Source organism: Typopeltis vanoorti, chromosome 7 (genome assembly GCF_054136105.1).
Source record: "Typopeltis vanoorti isolate ZY-2024b chromosome 7, IOZ_Tvanoo_1.0, whole genome shotgun sequence".
Classification (NCBI taxonomy): domain Eukaryota; kingdom Metazoa; phylum Arthropoda; class Arachnida; order Uropygi; family Thelyphonidae; genus Typopeltis; species Typopeltis vanoorti.
Genome location: NC_143555.1, coordinates 12,227,363 through 12,249,135, shown reverse-complemented (window position 1 = coordinate 12,249,135; position 21,773 = coordinate 12,227,363). Strand labels below are relative to the sequence as shown.

General features: G+C 35.6%; 1 protein-coding gene across 4 annotated transcripts in view; it reads right to left on the bottom strand.

The window, feature by feature from the left end:
* Positions 1-21,773, bottom strand: part of LOC150104486 (3 beta-hydroxysteroid dehydrogenase/Delta 5-->4-isomerase type 3-like) — a 107,024-nt gene that overhangs the window by 55,681 nt on the left and 29,570 nt on the right. For 3 of the 4 annotated variants that reach the window (XM_090395167.1, XM_090395171.1, XM_090395170.1), the window contains exon 2: positions 5,465-5,632. In XM_090395167.1, the coding sequence (XP_090251293.1) occupies positions 5,465-5,606 (142 nt within the window). In that variant the 5' untranslated portion in view covers positions 5,607-5,632. Of the gene's footprint in view, positions 1-5,464; positions 5,633-20,326; positions 20,447-21,773 lie in introns of those variants that run through there. The other variant, XM_090395169.1, reaches the window with a different exon arrangement.

Here is a 21,773-nt window from a genome sequence, read left to right as displayed (position 1 = left end):
TTGGTTAAACTATAATAAATTTAATTTAATCCTTTATCCAAGTGTGAGCAAACAAAGTTTGCACCTGAAAGTATCTTCAGGACTGGGGTAAGGTGGTACAACACCAGAAAAACATTACAAAGGTGGAGCAAGACAACATCACCGCTATCTCAGTATCTCCCATAATGCAAAACACATCTCCTTGCAGACATGTATAATGTTATGCATCATTATACCTGGTACCTCCACTTGGGCCTGGCTCCCACTGAAGAGACCTCAATAAAGGTCGAAACTAGTCTGGGTAGTGGCCCGTCCCTTGATGCATAACATTATACATGTCCGCAAGGAGATGTGTTTTGCATTATGGGAGATACTGAGATAGTATCTCCCATAATGCAAATGTTGGCTTGCTCCACTTTTGCAACAAGTTGCCTGGTGTTGTACCACCTTACCCCAGTCCTGATGATACTTTCAGGTGCAAACTTTGTTTGCTCACACTTAGATAAAGGATTAAACTAAATTTATTATATTTTATGCACTATGAATTGTTGGAACATCCACCCTATTCCCCAGATTTGGCTCCCTCTGACTTCTAACTCTTTCCAAAACTAAAACTCTTCCTTGATGGTCAGAGTTTTTCTTCGAATCAAGAGGCTGATTGCAGCTGTAGAGGGGTATTTTGCAGATCTTACCGAGAACCACTACAGGAATGGGATAATGGCGCTGGAGCATTGCTGGAATAAATGTATTAGTCTTAAGGGAGATTATGTTGAAAAATAAAAATAATTTTGAAATTATAAATTCGTTTTATCATTGCTAGGCCGAGTACTTTTCAGACCACCCTCGTAAGTATATATATATGTAGCTCATATTTCAAATCAATCCATTGTTTTTGTTCTCCCTTGTAATTAACTAATGTTGCCACTGATGATGACCCATAATATTCAGGCTGAAATATATTATTATTATTATTATTACTATGGGCTACTCCAGGGAGTCCTTAGACTCATCGAGGGAGGCCCTAAACATCATGTTCACACAACTGTTCAACATTCTCACAGTATCTATCATACCTTGCCTTGAACTCGCTCACTGTCATAGCACCCACAACAGACTCTGGCAGCTTATTCCACTCATTTACCACTCTAAAAGTAAAGAACCCAGCTCTAACACCCCTGCTAACCACGCTCTTGCCCAGCTTCCATGGGTGTCCCCTAGTTCTCCCACCACCAGTCCTGATCTCAAAAATATCCTCTGAATTAATCCTATAGAATCCTTTTAGCAATTTGAATGTCTCAATCATATCTCCCCTTTTCCGCCTATCAACTAGTTTCTGCAACCCACAAATCTTCAACCTGTTCTCATATGGTTCATTCCATAGACCTGCTATCATCTTAGTCACTCGCCTCTGGACCCTCTCCACCTCCTCCCCATCAAGAAGGAACCGAGGTGACCAAATCTGGGCACAGTAGTCGAGATGAGGTCTTATCAGGGTTCGGTACAGAAGTACAATAACTTGCTTGTCTCTGCTCGGTAAGGTATTTTTCAACAACCAAGTGAGTTGATGAGCTGATTTAGCTACTTTTGCAATGTGCCCCCTAAACTTCATCTCGCTATCCACCAACACTCCCAAGTCCCTGGCCTCATCAATCTCTTGGAGTACAGTTCCACCAATGTGATATACTGCTGCTAATCTTTTCACTCCGAAATGCATAACCTTACATTTTGTCACATTAAATTAACATCCATTCTCCTTAGTCCAGAACTCCAATCGATCTAAGTCATCTTGCAAGACTTTGACATCTTCTGCATTCACTATCGCCCTACCCAACTTTGCATAATCAGCGAACAAATGAACTGTCCCACTTAGACCCTTCCCTATATCGTTAATGAACAGATTAAACAGCAGCGGTCCAAGAACAGAACCTTGTGGCACACCACTAGTCACAGGCCGTCTTTTGGACTCTACTCCTGAATAAACTAATCTTTGATATCTCTCCATCAACCACCCAGCTATCCATCTCACCAACCCTATATCCATTCCCATATGTTGTAGTTTACGGATTAGAATTCCATGTGGTATCCTGTCAAACGCCTTTGCCAGATCCAGCAGTATCACTGTAAACCCATTTCCCTTATCCAGTTCAGCTGTCACCTTGTTATAAAACTTGAACAAGTTACTGAGGCATGATCTACCCTTCACAAAGCCATGCTGTCCTCTGTACAGTATCTCATTTTCATCAATCCATTCCTGTATTTTTCCCTTGACTACTTTCTCCAAGACCTTGACAACGACTCCTGATATGCTGATCGGTCGGTAATTTGAACCATAGTCTTGGATCCTCCTTTATGCAGTGACACTATTTTCCCCTCTTTCCACGCCTTCGGGACTAAGCCAGACCCGAGACTCAGATTAAACAACATGGTCAAGGGCACTGATAATTCCTTAGCCGCTTCATGCAAGACCCATGCCAGTATACCATCCAATCCCACAGATGTATTCACATTAAGGTTCTGTAATAGACTATTCACCTCCACTTTGTTCATCACAATTCCCGTATAAACTAATGGTTCCTTCATTTTTTCAACGTCACCACCTGGATGATATACTTTTGCAAAGTGCGCGCTCAGTAACTCCACTATATCGACTGGTTCAGTGAACTCTTTACCATCGTCATTCCTTAAAATCATTTTGCCATGTACAGTTTTTTTTCTTGCTTGCAGCATATTGAAAGAACTGTTTGGGATTCTCTTTTGCTTGCATAGCTAGTTTCCTTTCATAATCGGCTTTTGCTGTTTTTACCACACTCGTTACCCTTCTGGCTTGCACTTTATACCGTTCGTGTGCCTGCAGGTCACCCCTTTCTTTAAATTCCCTTTAAATATATGACTTTAACTAAATATTATTTACTTATTTCCTTGTGTTTTCATGTGAATTAAAGAAACCTTATGACACAAGTATCTCTTAAAGAATCTTCTTTGAAATGAGTCTTTGTTAACACTTTTATAAAAGTGTTGACTGAAGACTCAATCTCTTAATGAGATAAATTGTTAATAGATTTAGAGAACAGGTTATATATGTTATATTCTGAGGTGCAAATCTACGAGTGGGGTTGAAATGCTCTGATAAACACCTAGAAGAAAAATTATATTAAAGCAACAGATATAATCAAAAGAAAGAACATATCTTAAGACCCTTTAACCTTCATATTTTGTTCTTGTTCTTTTTTACTTTGTATTTTACTTATAGGATATATAAGAAGACACGTCAATTCCTTCATGGTGATTATCACAACTTTTCAGCACCCTTTTAGTAAATTGTATGTACAAGGTATCGCCAATTTAGTTTTAGATTTTTTTCTTCCTAGTTTGAAGTTAAAAGTTGAACTACTCATAATCATAGGAGTAATTTACAGGTTGTAAAACTAACATGATTGCACACATCCAAGAGAAAGTAAAACTCCTTAACATGGACTGCGGTGAATATGTGAAATGGATTGCCAGAGGCAGTCATGAATGCCCTTTAAGTGGATGAGTTAGGCACTGTGGTTAGTGGAAGTCTACCCGTGATGTGTATTCAGACTCTATAGAGATGTCTGTGTAGTAGTAGAAGCAGTGGTGTATTTAGGTATTTCCCGTCCCTAAGCCCGCAGAAAGTGCTGCTCCCCCCATATTTAATGAACATGTTGATTTACATGCTTAACCTATTTATATCGTAAATTCGTAATATAAATATAATTACAAAAATGAGAGTCTGAAAATTTCCGCCGTCCTAGGCCAGGCCTATACCTAAATAAGCCACTGAGTAGAAGTAATAATGATGATAACAATAATCCTCTCATTTCCAAAGGAAAACTAAGATTAAAATCTGTTAGGAAAAGAAAATCAAAAACATAGATGAGATTTTGACAAAGCAAAAGGTGACAAGATATCAGAAAATTTTAGAAAGATAAAATTAAGAACAAAATGAAAATGTCCAATTACAAAAATATAAGTGGAATCCACAAAAATGTTAAACAACTGTGGCAACACATGGAAAAATAAACTAACAGAAGGATGGAAGGTTATCTCTTGCTGTATGGAGAGAGTAGTCAGGAGACCACTGCTAGGCAATGCTGTAAAACTATTTAATGATCCCTTTTTAGGGCATTTTATCTTGGTAAAGCAGGCTTTATTCCAAGTGGAATAAGGGAAGGAAGGATTAGAAGTGAATGAAGGAGATACATTTCAAATCCTGAGCACTCTTGATGTCAGTAAGACAGTGAGCTAGATGGGATTTCACTATGTATTTTAAGGGAAGGAACAGATCTTTCCATTAACCTGGCTATTTAATGAAAATCTTACAAAAGGATAAGTTCTTCAGGATTGAAAAGAGGACAAGATGGTGCCAGTGCACTATCTAACCCTCCTTCCACTCAAATGAGATATCAAATTAAAGATCAGTGTTTGCATTTCTCTTGATTTTTGACAACTTGATAATGCAGACGTACAGAATTGGGAAGAAGCCTATTTATGATGGCCAGCATAGATTTGTTAAAAGGCACCCTTGTTTTAGTATTCTAGTTGCCTTTTATAACAAACAAGAGCAGGATAGGATGAAGGAAAGGCATATACTGTGAATTTTTATTTTCAATTTTCCAAAGTCATTTCATAGGTTCTACATTATAAGTTCATATTTCAGTTTCAATATATGGATTTAGATATCAGGTTAATGGATTGTAAACTGCCTTTTTTGATAGATATCAGAGTTATGTAGAGCAGAAAGGATAGTCAAGTTTCATAGGTCAGTACTGGGAGACCGTTGCTGTTCAATAATTAGGTAAATGATATTTGTCACTAGATTATAAGTAGATATACAGTTGTTTGTAGCTTGGGAGGGTTATTAGTAATAGTGATCATGTTGAAACTCTTCAGGGGATTTGAATAAGCTGGAAAGATATGTAAATGAATGGAGATGTCAGTTATACAGCTGAATGTAAACTTTGAAAATTGGGTTTCACAGATACCCATTTGGTGGAGTTAAAATGGAATAAGTGGAGGATCCAAGGGATCTTGGAGCAAACGTAGATGGAAATTTCAAGTTTAAAAAACATACTGAAAAAGGTTGTGAACACAATACCGAGAAGGATGTGAACCAGCAGAGAGAAAAGAGTGGTGGTTCTATTGTATAAAGCTCTGATCAAACCATACCTGAATTACTGTGCTCAGATCTGTTTATTGGGATTAGACAGGATGAAGTAACTTTAGAGAAGGTATATATGCAGAATAAAACATTATATCATGACTGTACAATGTTGGTTAGGACGATAGAGTAAGAGCATGTAAACTGCAGAGTTTGGTGATTAGATTTGAAAGGAGAATAAGATTGAGACATTTAAGCTGTAGAGAAATATTTACCAGATTGACAACAGTTAAAATTTTTCATATGGTAGAATGAAACCAATCCAACTTTATAATATTAAAAAAAAAAAAAAAACATATTTACCTAATTTGTTTACATATGGATGAATGTCATAGAGTCTTATTTCAGTTACAGAAGTATCCTTTTCTTGAAGTGCTTTAATTATGTGCTGTCCTAAACATCCACTAGATCCAGTTACTACTACTATTTCTCCATCATTTGCCATGGTACAGAAGTTGTTTACTTCTTTACCTGGAAAAAACATCATATTAAGATTATCAAATCTCAGTTATGCAAACAAGTTTACCATTTGAAAAACAGAAAAAAAAAAAAGCAAGTGCTCATTACTGATCAAATAGAAGACTATGAAAAGATAATATAAAATAGAAGTTCAACTTAGAAGGTATAAAACTTCAGAAGAAATGGAATGATAGCAACAGAACCAGGGGACGTTTTTGGTATCCATAGTGAACAAGCATCTTCTGATCTCTTTTGGGTGAAAAATCAAAGGCAGCATTAAATGCTTGGAGTCAAGTTGTATTTAGAACAGGAGAAGGGCAATTACCTAACCCATCAATCATTGATATGCAGCTAAAATGGAAGCCAGGTTGGGCCAATGTTACAAAGAGTAGTTTTTCCAAGAGACCAGAAAACCTATGTCCATAGGGACATGATGCAAGTTTACCAATTTGACTCTTTTAAAATCAGTTTTTTCAATATGCTGATGATGGGTGATGGTGGATAAGGATCTGAAATTTAGGGGACACATTGCCAAAATTGTGAAGACAACGCAAAGGCTTCTGGGAATGATGCAGAGGACACTGACTTGTAGAAGTAGGAAGATTCTTGTTCCATTGTATAAGGCTTTGATAAGGCCACATGGACTACTGTGTCCAGATGTGGTCACCTGGTTTTCAGAAGGACGAAAAAATGTTGGAAAGGGTCTAGAGGGGACTGACTAAGGTAGTTTCTAACATCTGGAATTTCAAATATGAGGAAAGATTGAGAAGATGCAATTTGCGGAGTCTAGTGGATAGGAGGAAAAGAGGAGATATGATAGAGACCTACAAATTAGTAAGGAATTATTATAGGATCGATGTTGGAGAGGTTCTGAAAAAAACAGTGGGAGATCAGGGGAGAACCAGAGATCATCCCTGGAAACTGTATAAAGGTATGAGTAGGGGAGTGAGAATCAGGTTTTTTTCAAGCAGAGTTGTGAATGATTGGAATGCCTTGCCTGAGAGTGTGGTGTCTGCAGCGTATTTGAGTGTGTTTAAAGCAAGATATGATGAGCTGTGTGTATGATAAAAGGACCTCCTAGATGAGTCTTTGACTCCATGTGGTATTGGATAATAATAATAATAATTTATTGTAATAACTACTGCAAGAATTCATAATCATCAAATTCCTGCCATGTACCCACAAGGGGTGTACAGGATATGATAGTACTACATGAAAAAATTATATCATTACTAACTTCCTATCTACAATTTTCCTCCAAATCAGTCTGTTACCGGTCAAGACTCCAACATTATCAGATCTTATATTTCTATCGTCTAAGGCACTTTGATATGGTACAAAGTGCCTTAGGCACTTTGTACCCTATCAATCCACCTATATCTTGGTCTTCCTCTAGGTCGTTTTGCTGCCAACCTGGCAGAGAACACTTGTTTTGCTAATCTTTCCTCACCCATTCTGTTTAGGTGACCATACCATCCGAGATTAGCTCTGCTAACGCATTCCTGGATGCTGACAATGTCAAGTTCTTTCCTAATATCCTCATTTTTAATATGATATTGCCATTGATGCTATCTGTTCATGCCTATAATCTTTCTCAGGACTCTCATATCTGCGGTCTCTAGTCTTTGGTGAAGTGTTTTACATCTGACCCAGCTCTCAGATCCATAAGTTAAAACTGGTTTGAACACTGTCTTGTATACAGCTAATTTAGTGTTTCGACTAATTTCTCTCTTATTCCATATGAATTTATTCAATTGACTTCCAACCATACCAGCTTTGCTGATTCTGTTGTCTATTTCTATATTTAATTTACCATCTTCAGTAAAAATCGTGCCTAAGTAGCTGAAATGTTTTACTTGTTCCACAGGTTCTCCATTCACAACACAGTTGACATTTTCAATGATTCTGCCAATTTTCATTGTCTTTGCCTTTTTAATGCTGACCTTCATACCATATCTATTACAACAGCTATTCAATTTAGTCAGAAAATCTTGTAGACTTGTAGCGGATTTATTTAGAAGTATAAAATCATCCGCATAAAGCAAAGAGCTGACATTAAAATCTCCAATTTTGATATCATGTTTAATACCACTTTCCTTCATAATGTGATCCATATAGATAATGAATAACAGAGGGGATAATGTACATCCTTGTCTCACACCAGATTTAACATTGAACCATCTTCCTGTACTTCCTTCAATTCTAACTGCTGACTTACAACTCAAATAAAGACTAAGTATTGCTTGATATAATGCCCCATCGACACCATATAACTGCAGCGTATTGAATAGCTTCAGTCTTGGCACCTTATCATATGCCTTTTCCAAATCGACAAAACTTAAATACAGATCTTTGTTATATTCCCATGCTTTCTCGACCATTTGTCGTAAAGAGAAGATCTGATCCTGACAGCCTCTGTTTCACCTGAATCCAGCTTGTTCTTCACCAAGCTTTTCTTCCACAATTCTTCTCAACCGTTTCTCAAGTATACTTGCATAGATCTTGCCAGGAACACTCAGTAGGGAAATACCTCTGTAATTCTCACATTCAGTTTTATTTCCCTTTTTATATATGGATACTATGAGAGCTCTACTCCGATCATCGGGAATTCGTCCCTCTGTCCAGGCTTTCTGAACTATGCAGTGCAGCCACTGTAAGACTCTTATACCACCATACTTCAGCATTTCTGGTCGAATATCATCTACTCCTGCTGCCTTTCCACATTTCAAGCCTTTGATGGCTTTTTCTACTTCAAGTATGGATATGTATTCCTGACCGCATGCCTGGTCAGTGTTTTTTACCACTGTGCTGTCATCATTGCTTGTTTCATTTAGCAGTTTTCCAAAGTAATTACTCCATACTTCAAGGATATCTTTTTGTCCCGTTTTCATGTCACCTTTATCATCTCTAACTCCTTTTACAGCACTCTTTCCTCCATTCCTAAGCTTCTTCAACAACCTCCAGAATATTTTGCCACCTTCTTGATATTTATTTTCTATATTCTTGCCAAAGTCCTCCCGTGACTTTTGTTTAGCTAGTTTTACACAGTGTTTGCATTCTTGCATTTGTCTCTATATTCTCTAAGAGCACAAGCTGACTTATTTGAAAGGAACTTTTGATATGCTTTCTTCTTTTCCTTCACTGCCTTAACTTCCTGTGTCTACCAGGGAGTTCTGATTTTTTTATCCTTGCAGACAACCTCACCACATGCCTCTCTGGCAGAATCAATCAATGTTTTCTTCAGAGTTTGCCACTGAATCTCCAAGGTTTGATTCCTGTTCTCAAACTCTTTCATTTTTTCTTCAATAATCTTTGTGTATTTTAGTCTACAGTTTACATCTGAGAGCTGCTCAACTTTTATTCACTTTAAAACTTTCTTAGATGTTCTTCTTTTCAATATGAAATTCAAATTTATCCTGCTCAAGACAAAATGGTGATCACTTCCAATTTCCAATCCTCTGTAAACTCTGGTGTCCTGCACCAGGGAGAAAACATCACTATCAACAATAACATAGTCAATGAGACTTTTCTTATTCCTTGCCTCTTCTCTCCATGTGAATTTGTGCACATTTTTATGTTGGAACATGGTGTTAGTAATAACCAGTCCATGTCCTGAGCAGAAATCCAACAGATATTTGCCATTATTATTAGCTTTGCTCTTTTCTCCAAATTTTCCCCAAATATTTTTGTATGTCTCACAATCATTTCCTACTATGCTATTTAGATCCCCAACAAGGACCAACTTTTCATTTTTCATTGTGTCAGTTGCTTTTTCTAAAGCCTCAAAAAATTCCTCCACTTCTACCTTAGTAGAACCTTCTGTGGGACCATAGGCACAAATAAGTCTCATTGTCCAGTTCCCCATTCTCATATTTGCCCACATTACTCTACTTGAGACTGCCTGCCATTCAAGAAGATTATCCTTGTATTTTGTATTGAATACTATGGCTACTCCTGCAAGCATTCAAGTAAGAGTAATAAAGGAAGCCGAAGGTGAAAGCAATTTACACCATACTTTATTCTGTTTTCGACAGCTATGGTTTTTGGAGAATCAAATTTAAATAAGGGATAAAAATTTTGACTTTTCTCTTGGTTTTCACAACCCAATAAATATAATAAATAAATAAAATAAAAAATAAAAATAAATATTTTAACTCAATACTTTGCCTACAACATTCTTGAGGAATTGTCTATGATAAAGATAATATGGTAAACAATAAGAATAGAATATCAAACAAGTATGCTTTCATACCACTGTTTCTCCATTTCTTGTAGAATCGAGGCTTAAAGAAGTAACAAAAATATAATGTTGAATGAGAATATTTCTGTATTACTAGAAAATTGAAATGTTTCAGTGATGCATTTGCAAATGTTTTAATCAGAAAACTGAAAACAATACTCTGCAAAATTAATTGACATTACTTTGCTACTTGACTTATTCTGAAGAAGTAAAAAATGAGAATCTACATGAAGAAGAGAAATTGAAGCAGATATGCATGGCACAAATATAAACTAGACATTGGTTCCTTGGCCACCTGCCAAACTATTGCTGAAAGTATCAGCAGGAATTACAAGCTATGCTGTAATTGCTGTGAACTATTTGTTTAATCCAACTGTGTTTTGGTAGGTTAAGCCATACTTAGGCTCTGTGTGGAAAATCAAATTCAGCTTAAATTAAGGATTATTATTCCAACTAAGGGAATGGTGACTTCTCGTTTTATTCACTTATTATTATTACTACTACTATTATTATCATTTTTTTTAAAGATGATCAACTCCAGGAGGAGAAATTCAAATTTCTGATCACTGTAAAAAGAAAGCATGACTGCTCTATTCTCAGTTGATATGATGAAATGCGTTGATGACATGAGTAGATAAACCAAATTTTTCATTTGCAAATGATGTTGTTGTTGAATTTTCATTAAGATTGGCTAGTGAAAACAACATGAGATGTCAGACATCATTTTGCAATTATACTTTGAAAAAAGACTGCTGCAAGATGATGAGAGACCATTCTTACTGAGTGATGACCCCATCCCAGAGAAAAACAATCTCTGCAATGAATGGGACATGGCTGGAAAAGGATTTTCTACAGATGTCTTCCATTGTGGAAATGACAGAGAAGAGTCATTTTGTATGTAGCAATTAGATCTTTAAAAAGAGGTTTTTGGACACAGATTCTGTTTCAGTGTTTCTAGGATTCCCAACATTTCTGTTAGGTATGATTTATCCTCATGTGCAGATACTTTCTTTTTTACGAGTTTCTAATATACACTGAGGCTGAACGGGTTAAGACTTTAATATCAGCATCTCTAAACAGAAATGTTCTGATATTATTATTACACGTAGATAAGGTTATACGTTGGTTAGACAGACTCCTAATTTTTTAGGAAATGACAACGCAAATGAAATCTCATCATCTTCCTATATTTTGGAAATGTTACATTGCCATCTTCAGGGATCAGAACACAATGATGTGCACGCAGGCACTCATAATTTCAGTTGCATTTCTTCAGCAAATTAGGCTGAAGAAATGCAACTGAAGTTGGTCCTGGAGCCCTAAAGTGTCTCCCCAGTGGGCTAAATTGGGTTGTCTTGGCTGTTGGGCTGATGAGCAATGGCCAAGACAACCCAATTTAGCCCACTGGGGGGGGGGCACCTTTTAGGGCTCTAGGACCAACTTCAGTTGCATTTCTGCAGCCTTATTTGCTTAGTATGAGTGCCTGCGTGCACATATCATTGTGTTCTGATCCCTGAAGATGGCAATATAACATTGCCAAAATATAGGTAGTTATTAAAGTTTTTATAATTAATGATTTAGTTTACGTTGTCATTTCCTAAAAAAATTAGAAGTATTATTATTATTACAGTAACCTCCATGGAGTCAATGGACTCACTGTGGGAGGCCCACTCAACTGTCAACATGTCTATCATATATACCCTAAAATCATTTCCACTCCCTTGTATTCCACTCGCCTCTTCATGTAAAAACTACTCTTCACACCCTTCTTCCCCACAACTTTACACCACTTATTATTCACATCTTACCATCCACTCTTTTTTTATAATTCCTTCTATATTAATCTGGTAAAATCCTTAAACCAACTTGGTCTCCAATCAACCAAACTCTGCAATCTATGTTCGCTTAACTGCTCTATATAAGCAACACTCCAAAGTCCTGCTATCACTTTGGTCATTCACCTTTGGATCCTGATTAGTGTTTCCACATCACCAAATTTGAGCACAATAATCCATGTGTGGCCTGACCATGCCTTATACAGAGGCACCAACATCTCCTTAACCCTACATTTCAATGTATTCTTATCACAGCAGCAATACAACATGCAGTCTTTGCAATGCTTGCAATATGTCCTCAGGACTTCAGTCCACTGTCTACCATCACCCTAAGATCCCAAATCTCATCCACTTCCTGAACCCCACTCATCTGTCCAACGTAAATGTCTATTCAAATCTTCTTGTAGAGAATTAACATCAGCAATACTCTTCATAATTCTACCTAACTTTGCACTTTCATAAAACATTTGAAGATCCCCAGTCAATCCACGTGAAATATCATTAAAAAGTAAGATGTTTGAAAGTTTTTTCACTTGGTTATACTATAAATTAAAGATGCTAAGAAATTATATTCTAGGTTTAATCCTATATCCAAGTGTAAGAAAATAAAATTTTGCATGTGAAGTAACATCACGGCTAGGATACTTGTATATACAGGCTAAGTAGCCCAGTCATGATGTTACTTCAAGTACAAATTTTTATTTGTTTATTTGAATTAACAAGTAAGTTATACAATTGGAGCTCAAAAACAGAACCCTGAGGCATTGCCACTGGTTATCCTCCTCTTTTTGAGACACTTCTCCATCATACAGAATTTGCTAGTATCATTCTGAAAACATTTTCGCTGAAAGATATTGAAATATGTGAGATACCAGTATACATAACTGAAATTTCTTCCAATATAATAATCAATAATCATAAAGTTCATCCCTGCATGGCATTTTTATTGCTAGGTGACATGAAGAGTGGCTGTGTGAGTATTGATTGCTCTATGGAAGATGAAATTAACACACACCTTAATGAATTTAGGATCATTAAATTGTGATCCTTGCATAAACAACAATGGAAATTGCATAATTTCACTAAACTGAAAGTTATTAAAAAATATTTGGAATAAATAATTTCCTTCTTCAAGGAACTGGAAAGAGAGCAAATGGTTGCACTGTACAAAGAAGACTACGAGACAGAGGTAGTGAATTATACACTAATCTCAAGAGTGGTAGTAAAGGTATTTGAGAAGTTGGTCAATCACACAATTCAGGAATGGATAGATAAGAATATGATATTCTGTGGGAAAGAGCATGGCTTTGTGAAAGGTAAGTTATGCTAGTAATTAATGACTAATTTGAATTTTTCCCATTTTCTGTTTCATAAAGTGTGGAGGACATAGAAGAGGACTTAATTGTGAGTGAGCAGGAGGTATTTGAGGAAATAAATAGCCTTGATGTCAATAAGGCGATAGGATTTGATGGCATAACACCACGCGTCTTAAGGGAATGTTCCAGGGAATTGGCAAGCCTGTTTAAAAAGTCTTACAAAAGCAAAGGTTTCAAGGGAGTGGAAAGAAGGTAAAATTGTTCCACTGCATAAAGGTGGTCATAAAGATGTGGCTTCAAATTATAGGCCAATTTTTATATCTGGAGTTGTGAAGGTACTGGAGAGATTGGTGAGAAGTAGGATACAGAAATGGATTGATAATAGCAGTATTCTCTGTGGTTATCAGCATGGGTTTTTAAAGGGAGATCATGCTTTACTAACTTACTTATGTACCCAATTCTCCATTTACATGGTAAATTAGTTCCAGAAAAAACCGTGTAAAAAAAAATACAGTGCACATGAAAAAATAGAAGAATGGTTCCAGATGTGAAAACCCGATACGAACAATATTATTTTCAAACAAAACATATGAAAATCATTGAACAAAACTCTATTTAATTTTAATGGAATATTTTGTATTTTAAATATTGTTTAAAGTATATTCATATGTTTCTTTCTTAAAGAAAACAGTGTGTCACTAATAAAACAGATATTCGAAAAGGCCCAAATACACCCACGCATATGGTATTAGTTAAATTTTATCACCATCATTAGTTAAATTTCATTCACTATCACTTTCTGACAGTACCGCATTCTTTTGTGTGAGACTGGAATTAAATCACTTCCATCACTTGAAACACTTTGGCCTTCTTGTTCATACTGCAATGGCAAAACGTTTTCTTCAGTAAAAGGATCTAAATTAGCACTAATTTCCAATAATTCTGAAGGTTGATTTTTTTCTCTTTTATCACAAACTCTGTTATTAATCATTTAGATCCTGTTTTGACTAGATCTTTGTATAAATCTTCATATCGCACCATACATGACTTCAGTTCACGTTTAAACTGTTCACCTCGTTCAGTATTTGGATCATGTGTAAGAAAATGACTTTGCAATTTACTAGCCATATTTAAAGCCCTTCTTTAATTATTCCTGCAGTGAGTGGAATCTCTTCATCATCATCACTTTTTTCTTTTTCATCGAGATTCTCAAGGACAGCTTCTATTATTTCGCCATCACTAACAGCCTTGTCAATTGAAGAAATATATCAATTCTTCAATATCTGCAGACGAAAAATCATCAAATCCTTCTCAGGCAACTGCATGTGCTAATCTGATGATATTGGGATATGCAAAGGTACAGGTTTTTTCTTCACACATTCTGGCTAAGAATGTGTGAAGTGCATGCTTTTAATTTTACAATTAACTTTAAATGCATGCTGGAAAGCATGCATTTAAATTTAATTGTTTTCAATTCTGATAACACCAACTTAGCAAATTTGATGCAATCCAAAATAGAAAATTTCTTCAAGACATCAATAACTGTCAGTAAATTATCCTTATCTAATTTATCCAAAATGTATTGGAATGTTCTTATGTAGCAAGTTTTGAAAGTAGCAATCACACCCTGGTCTAGTGGTTGTAGAAAACAAAATTCCACATTCGGGTGTTCTAAAACAGGATAGCCAGGCACATTGTCTATAATCAATAAAACTTTAAAGTCCAGATTTTTTTTTTTTTTTTTCATGAAATAGTGTTTAACTTTTGGAACAAAACAATGATGGAACCATTCATTACAAATTTATTTTGTAACCCAACCTTTTTTGTTTGCCTTCCACACCTTTCATTGCCTGATGTCTTAGAGATCGATTAATGAGTAATGGTTTTAAACACTTTGAATTGTAAACAAGAAATGATTGTTTAGCAAACAGCTTAACTCCTTCCAAGCAGCTTTATATAGGTGGGCCTCCGGTAACGGACCAACTTAACTTTGAGGAATCAGCATAGCACCCTTCTGCTTCCAGGAACCAACGGCAAATGAATATAACGGATCATCTGTCGGCTTAACTTCTGGGAATCATAATCACAAAAATTGATTTTTTTATTGTCACCATAATTGTCTACTTCTGTAGCATAGAGTAATCCCTGATATTTAAAACATCGAGGGGGATTCCCAAAATTCAGGATTAAGTACACATATGTACTGTACTAGGAAATGATAATGATAATGGAAATACCCTTTTTAACAGAACTGAATTCAAACAGAAATTTTAAAAATAAGTGCCATTTGAACCATGTAAAAATAGAATTGCTTCTGTTTTCTAAACCATGTTGTTTTGAAATCGTGTAAAAAGAGAATTAGCTGTACTATAAGAAGGTGACAAGTGCCTTGGACAGGAGAGATGCATATACAGTGGTGTACGTGGATTTTGCAAAAGTTTTTGATAGACTGCTACACAAGTTATTAAATAAATTGAAACAGATGGGATCAGTACCTTCAACAGGGTGTAGCATAGAGGTAGCCTGCCTCACGGTGCAGCTTAATAAGGGTGCTCGTTCAGCCATACTGCACTTTCCACACTCGATACACTAACAATTCCTGTTAGCATAGCAAGTGCGGAAAGAAGTTGTTTCAAGCTTAAACTGATTAAAAATAATTTGAGAATAGCAATGATCCAAGAAAGATTGGTTGGTCTAGCAACTATATCAATAGAGGTGGACATAGCTTATAATTTAAATTTAGAAGAGCTTATAAACAGTTTTATTGTGCGATATCCCTGTAGAGGAAACATTTAATTAATATTATTATGTAATCGTTTTGCATTAATGTTTCTCTTGTAATGAAAACAAAATAGCAATTCGAGATTTTCTTATATTTTTGTCTTATAATCCATCAGGGGCGATATTTAATTGTTTGCCTCAGGGTGCGCAATCTAATCTGCCGACAGCCCTGGATGGGATTAAATAACAGACTTCTGAGTTGGATCAGTGACTGGCTGTCAGATGAGTACCAGCAAGTTGTATATTGGAGTGTTAGTATACCAAAAGAGGAAGATCACTAGTAGTATGGCTGCAGGAGGTCAGTTTTGGGACCATTGTTGTTCAATTTGTATATCAATGATATTGGGCTGACGTTGCAAAGTTGGGTAGCGTAATAAAAAATCAAGCTGATGTTGAGAGTTTGCAGGATGATTTAAATAAGCTGGCAAAATGTAATGGATGTCAGTTCAATGTGGAAAAGTGCAAAGTTATGAATTTTGGGATTAAAAGATTGCCAGCTGTGTACTACATTGATGGAACAGCACTCCAAGAGATTGATGAGGCTAGGGGCTTGGTGAATAAGGAGATGAAGTTCAGAGGACACATTGCTAAGGTGTCCAAGATTGCACATAGGATTACTTGGTTATTGAAGAACACACTAACATCCAGAGATAAAGAGGTTATTATTCCCCTTTATAAGGCATTGATACTTCCACATTTAGATTACTGTGCTCAACTCTGGTCACATAGATTCCTTTGAGATGAGGAGGTTGTGGAGAGGATTCAGAGGAGAGTGACTAAGTTGGTGAGCGATGTAAAAAATGCTTCCTACATTGATAGATTGAGAGCTTGTGGATTGCAGAGGTTGGTTGGTAGGCGGAGAAGAGTGGATATGATTTACTAAACATTAATTACTAAAAGGTTTTTATAAGACTGATGCAGGGAAAATATTTCAGCTGTGTGATAGTGATGGAAGAACAAGAGGTCATCCCTGGAAATTGAGGAAAAGTGTGGTTAACAGGGGTGTGAGAACTAGATTTTTTGCCTGGAGGGTGGTGAATGAGTGGAATGAATTGCCTGAACTCAGTTGTGAGTTCTTCATCTGTAAATGAATTCAAGAAGAGACATGATAGATATTGTTTTGGTAGTTTGGGTCTCCTGTGATGAGTCTACTGACTCCATGGAGATACCTGTAATAATAAAATAATAACAATGAATTCTTCCACTTACGTCTCGATTTTCAGATGAAATATTTATTTATTTATTTAGCTGTTAATATTAAATATTACTGGTTTTGAATTGGACATCTCCATTACATAAACACTTACTCACTGTCCTTTCTTTTATAGCAACACAGTAATCATTCATTATGGTAAATAAAGGATATAAGTACCGTGTTTTTCTGGTGAAGGGTGAGTTGTTGGGTGGGCATTTAGTATTTTATCTAACTGCCACCGGATAAAAATGTGTGGCAATTTTATCCAGTGGCATAAGTAGGTGACTTTAGGGGTAAGAGCAGAATCATTAGAATAGATATTCTTAGCTGTGTGTGTCAGGCTGCAAAATTGCGAGGAGCAACAGTTAATAATTAGCAGTATTGTAGAGATTCTGCAGGATGGTGAAAGAAACCGGCAGTATGGGCATGGGATAACAGCTGGCAGTTTAATGTGGCAAAATATAGGTTCGTGCATTATGAGATGAAGAAATCACAATTACAATGATGATGGAACTGGACTGCAGAAAACACAAAGCCAGGAATTTGGTGGTAATTATGGAGAGGGACTTAAAGTTTAGAAGGTTTATTGCAAAGATGGCCAAAATATCTCACACATTACCTGGAAATTGAAGAGTATACCGACAAGCAGGTAATGGAAGCCCACTTTTTTCTTGTTATAAAAGCTTCAATAAGTCCAAAAACACAGTGGTTACCTGGATTCCTTGGACTTGAAGAGTGGCGAAGAAGAAGACCCAAATGCAAGTGACCAAGATGACGTCTATGGACTACTCCGTATGAGGATAGACAAGGTATGTGGATTACAAAAGGATTAATAGACAGGAAAAGTGAGTATATGACAGAAACATATGAGTTATTAAAGGAGTTTTATAGCATTGACACCAAAGACTTTTTCAATACATGGTTTAGGATGGAGAGAACAATACAGAAATCACATAAGTGTGGTTGATGAAGAGAGGACTGATGTATCACCATCTTGTGGTCCCTAACAAAATGTGTGTTACGTATCATGAAAAATTGTGCGAGTTCTACGGTCAATTTTCTTGAGTTTACAGAATAAAAAACCTGAGTTTCTGGGAGAAAAAACATGCCAGAGATCGACTAACTCGGGAACCAGTCAAAGAAAGGTACAAAAAGTTCCTCTAGTCGTTGATGACTAGACTAGAACTAAAGTTTTTCTTTAGGCAGACTAGTGCAGAGGATGCAAATACCATGTCCACTGCGCTACACAGGCTTTATGTATGATTCTACAGCTCTATACTTTTATTTTAAAACTGCTTGTGATTTTAGTTTTAAAATGGAAGTATAAAGGCAAGACCAACATCTTATTTTTATACTTCCATTTCAGAGCACTTTAGCAATAGTCAGAATGCTGGTTTGTGATGACATCAACATGGCATTTCATTTTGTTGAAGAAATTAACTAAAATATGAGTCATGTATTAATATTTTGTTCAAATATGATCACACAGAACATAATATTTAGATATGAATAGGCAATAGACACATCTGAAAGGAAGTATGCAAAAAGTAGAAGCAAAGTAAATATTAAGGAAATTGGAGTGAAAAAATTAGCGTTGTATCAGGTGTTGATTGGATTGTATGATCAGTGACTGCAGTTGCAGTCAAGTTACTCAAAGTAATTCCAAAGAGATTAAATAAGGAGGTAAAGCACACAATCTGGAAGAAAAAAGCATTGTGGAGGCAGCACAAGTTGAGTGGCAATAATCAGTTACATCAGGAGTATACACTGAGCAGCAGTTAGCAAATAAGCCTAAAAAAATCTTAGGGAGTTTTTTCGATATGTGCCCAGTGGAAGAAAGAATGATTATGGGAAGATGATATTGGTCAGTGATAGTGGGAGAATGATAAATACTGAGGAGGATATAGTAGAGATGTTCAATGAGCAGTTCATAAACATATTCCATTGTTGCAATTGTAACATAATGCAGAACTTGAGAGCAGCGGGAATGAGGAGAGGAACCAATGATAGTGAATGAGCAAGAAGTATAGAAGGAATTGAGTAAACTTGAAGTTGATCCACGTGAAGGAAGTCGAAAAAGTGTAACAACACCAGAAATCATTGTTCAAGTGCACGACATGGTATTGAATGACGGCGAGTCAAAGTGCGAGAAATTGCTGAGACTATAGGCATTTCAAAAGGGCATGTAGCATATATTTTGCATGAAGAATTGCATATGAAAAAGCTTTGCGCAAGATGGGTGCCAAGCTTGCTCACAGCAGATCAAAAACACAGTTACACGAAAATCTCTGAACAGTGCATGGAGTGTTTTTACAAGAATTAAACTGATTTCGTGTGTCGATTTATTACTATGGATGAGACTTGGATTCACCATTATACACCAGAATCCAAACAGCAGTCAAAACAGTGGAGAGAAGCCGTTTGTTCAGCACCAAAGAAGACAAAGTCGGTTTCATCAACAGGAAAGGTCATGGCATCGGTGTTTTGGGATGCTCAAGGACATTTTGATTATTAATTATCTTGAAAAGGGTAAAACAATAACTGGGGAATATTATTCCAATCTTTTAACCAGACTAGACGAAAAAATTCGTGAGAAATGACACGGTTTGCAGAAGAAAAAAATCATCTTTCATCAGAACAATGCACCTGCCCACAAAAGTGTTTTGGCAATGGGAAAATTAAGGGATCTGCACTATGAATTGTTGGAACATCCACCCTATTCCCCAATTTGGCTCACTCTGACTTCAATCTCTTTCCAAAGCTTAAACTCTTCCTCACTGGTCAGCGTTTTTCTTCGAATCAAGAGTGCAGCTGTAGAGGGGTATTTTGCAGATCATACTGAGAACCACTGCAGGGAAGGGATAATAATGGTGCTGGAGCATCACTGGAATAAATGTACAGGTATCCCTTGCTTAACGCGGGATTTGATTAGCACGTCAAAATTAATTGTGGCAATCTCTTGATATACGCGGCATGAGTTTTGATTAACGCACCTTTAAACCTGCAGAGCTCGCAGCTGATCTGACAATATATGCAAAATGTTTAATATAAATATTCATACACAATTCAGTGTATAGCTTGGAGGTCATGAGCAGCTGTGCATTCATATGTTAGGAGTGATATTCCGCATTGTTTTTTTGCTGTCAGTTTGGTTTAACACCTGTTATATAAATATTTGTGATATTTGACAGTAAATTGTAGCTGAGAGATATCGTGACCTCCGATGTCAGTATAGCATGATTTAGTTTTTTTTTTCTTTGTTCAATAATTTTTAGATTGTAACTGAAAATAAATAAACCATCATGTAATACTGAAATAGAGAACCAAAGGCTTATTTACCATACGTCTCCTCTAGGAGATGTGATTAACATTTATGGAAAATACTAAGGAAACTGATCTAGAGCTTACTCCACCTTTACTACGAGCAGGGCCATTTCTACATTTTGAGGGGCCCTGTGCGAAATCGAAAAGCGGTGCTCCTGAAAGTTAGTAACATTTATGTTACTAACTTGTATATGGAAATTTTAAATGGAAGAATATCTTGTTAATTAATTAATTAAATCAAATATGAAAAATATTTATGCACATAAATAAACAAGTATGCTCTTTAGCATCAATTTAAGTAATGGGAAAAAATTAGTTAAAAAATAAATGTGTTTGTATGTACATGATATATTATTTTATTATGTAAGTACACATTATAATATGCCAGAACAATGCTTTATTTAATAATATAAATAATAATATAAAAATATGAAAAAAAATATCCATTTTTACTATAAAGAATGAAATATATGTATAACAACTTATAAGATTTAAAAGAAATCTTGATATATTAAATTTTATTTAACCTAATGTGCTTATCAATAAAATCATTTATGACGCTATCAAAATTCAAATTTTTTGCAATTTCATTCTCTATAGATATTATTGCCAGGGATGACAAACGTTCTTGAGACACAGAAGATCACAAATAGGTTTTTATTAATTTTAATTTGGAAAATGACCTTTCTGCTGATGTGACCATAACTGGACTGGTCAATAATATTTTAAATGTCGTAGTAATATTTAGATAAATATCTGACAAATTATTTGCAATTATGAATTTTAAAATATTAATGGGTGCATCTTCTGGAACAATATTTCTAAAAAGAATTAATTCATTGTAAAATTCAGATTCATCAATATCAGTATTTAATTTTTGATACAGCTGTTTGTAGCAAAATTTTAATTCATTTTCTGTCATTTTTCTTATTAATTTCATATCATAAAGAAATCCAAATGATTTTTGGTGAATTTCATACAATTCAAATCTTTTTTTGACAGATTGTAGAGCAGTATCTAAAATTACAAAAAAGAAATTTATCCTAAAATTATCTTTGTTATCACCTATGTGCGATTCATCAGGTGTTTCATAATCAAAAAATACTTTTCTTCGACGTACTCGACTTTCTTTAAATTTAATTTCTATTTCTAATAGATTTGACAGTTCTTTAGCAATCTCAAAACAGCTATCAAATCCTGATATTCTCTGCTCTTCAAAGTGCTGCACTAATGCTTTAATATGCTTAGTTGCTTTGTCTAAGGGAATTTTTGCATTTTGTAATACTTGACTCACTAAATTAACTTTTGACAAAAGCTCATTCATTTGAGTATAAACTCAAATGAATATATTTTTCATATATTGAAACCACCTCCACTTTGATAGTATTATCTGATGCAGTTTTAAATAATTCTTTTAGTGCATTTAAAAATTCTGGAATTTGAAAACGCACAGCTCTAACTG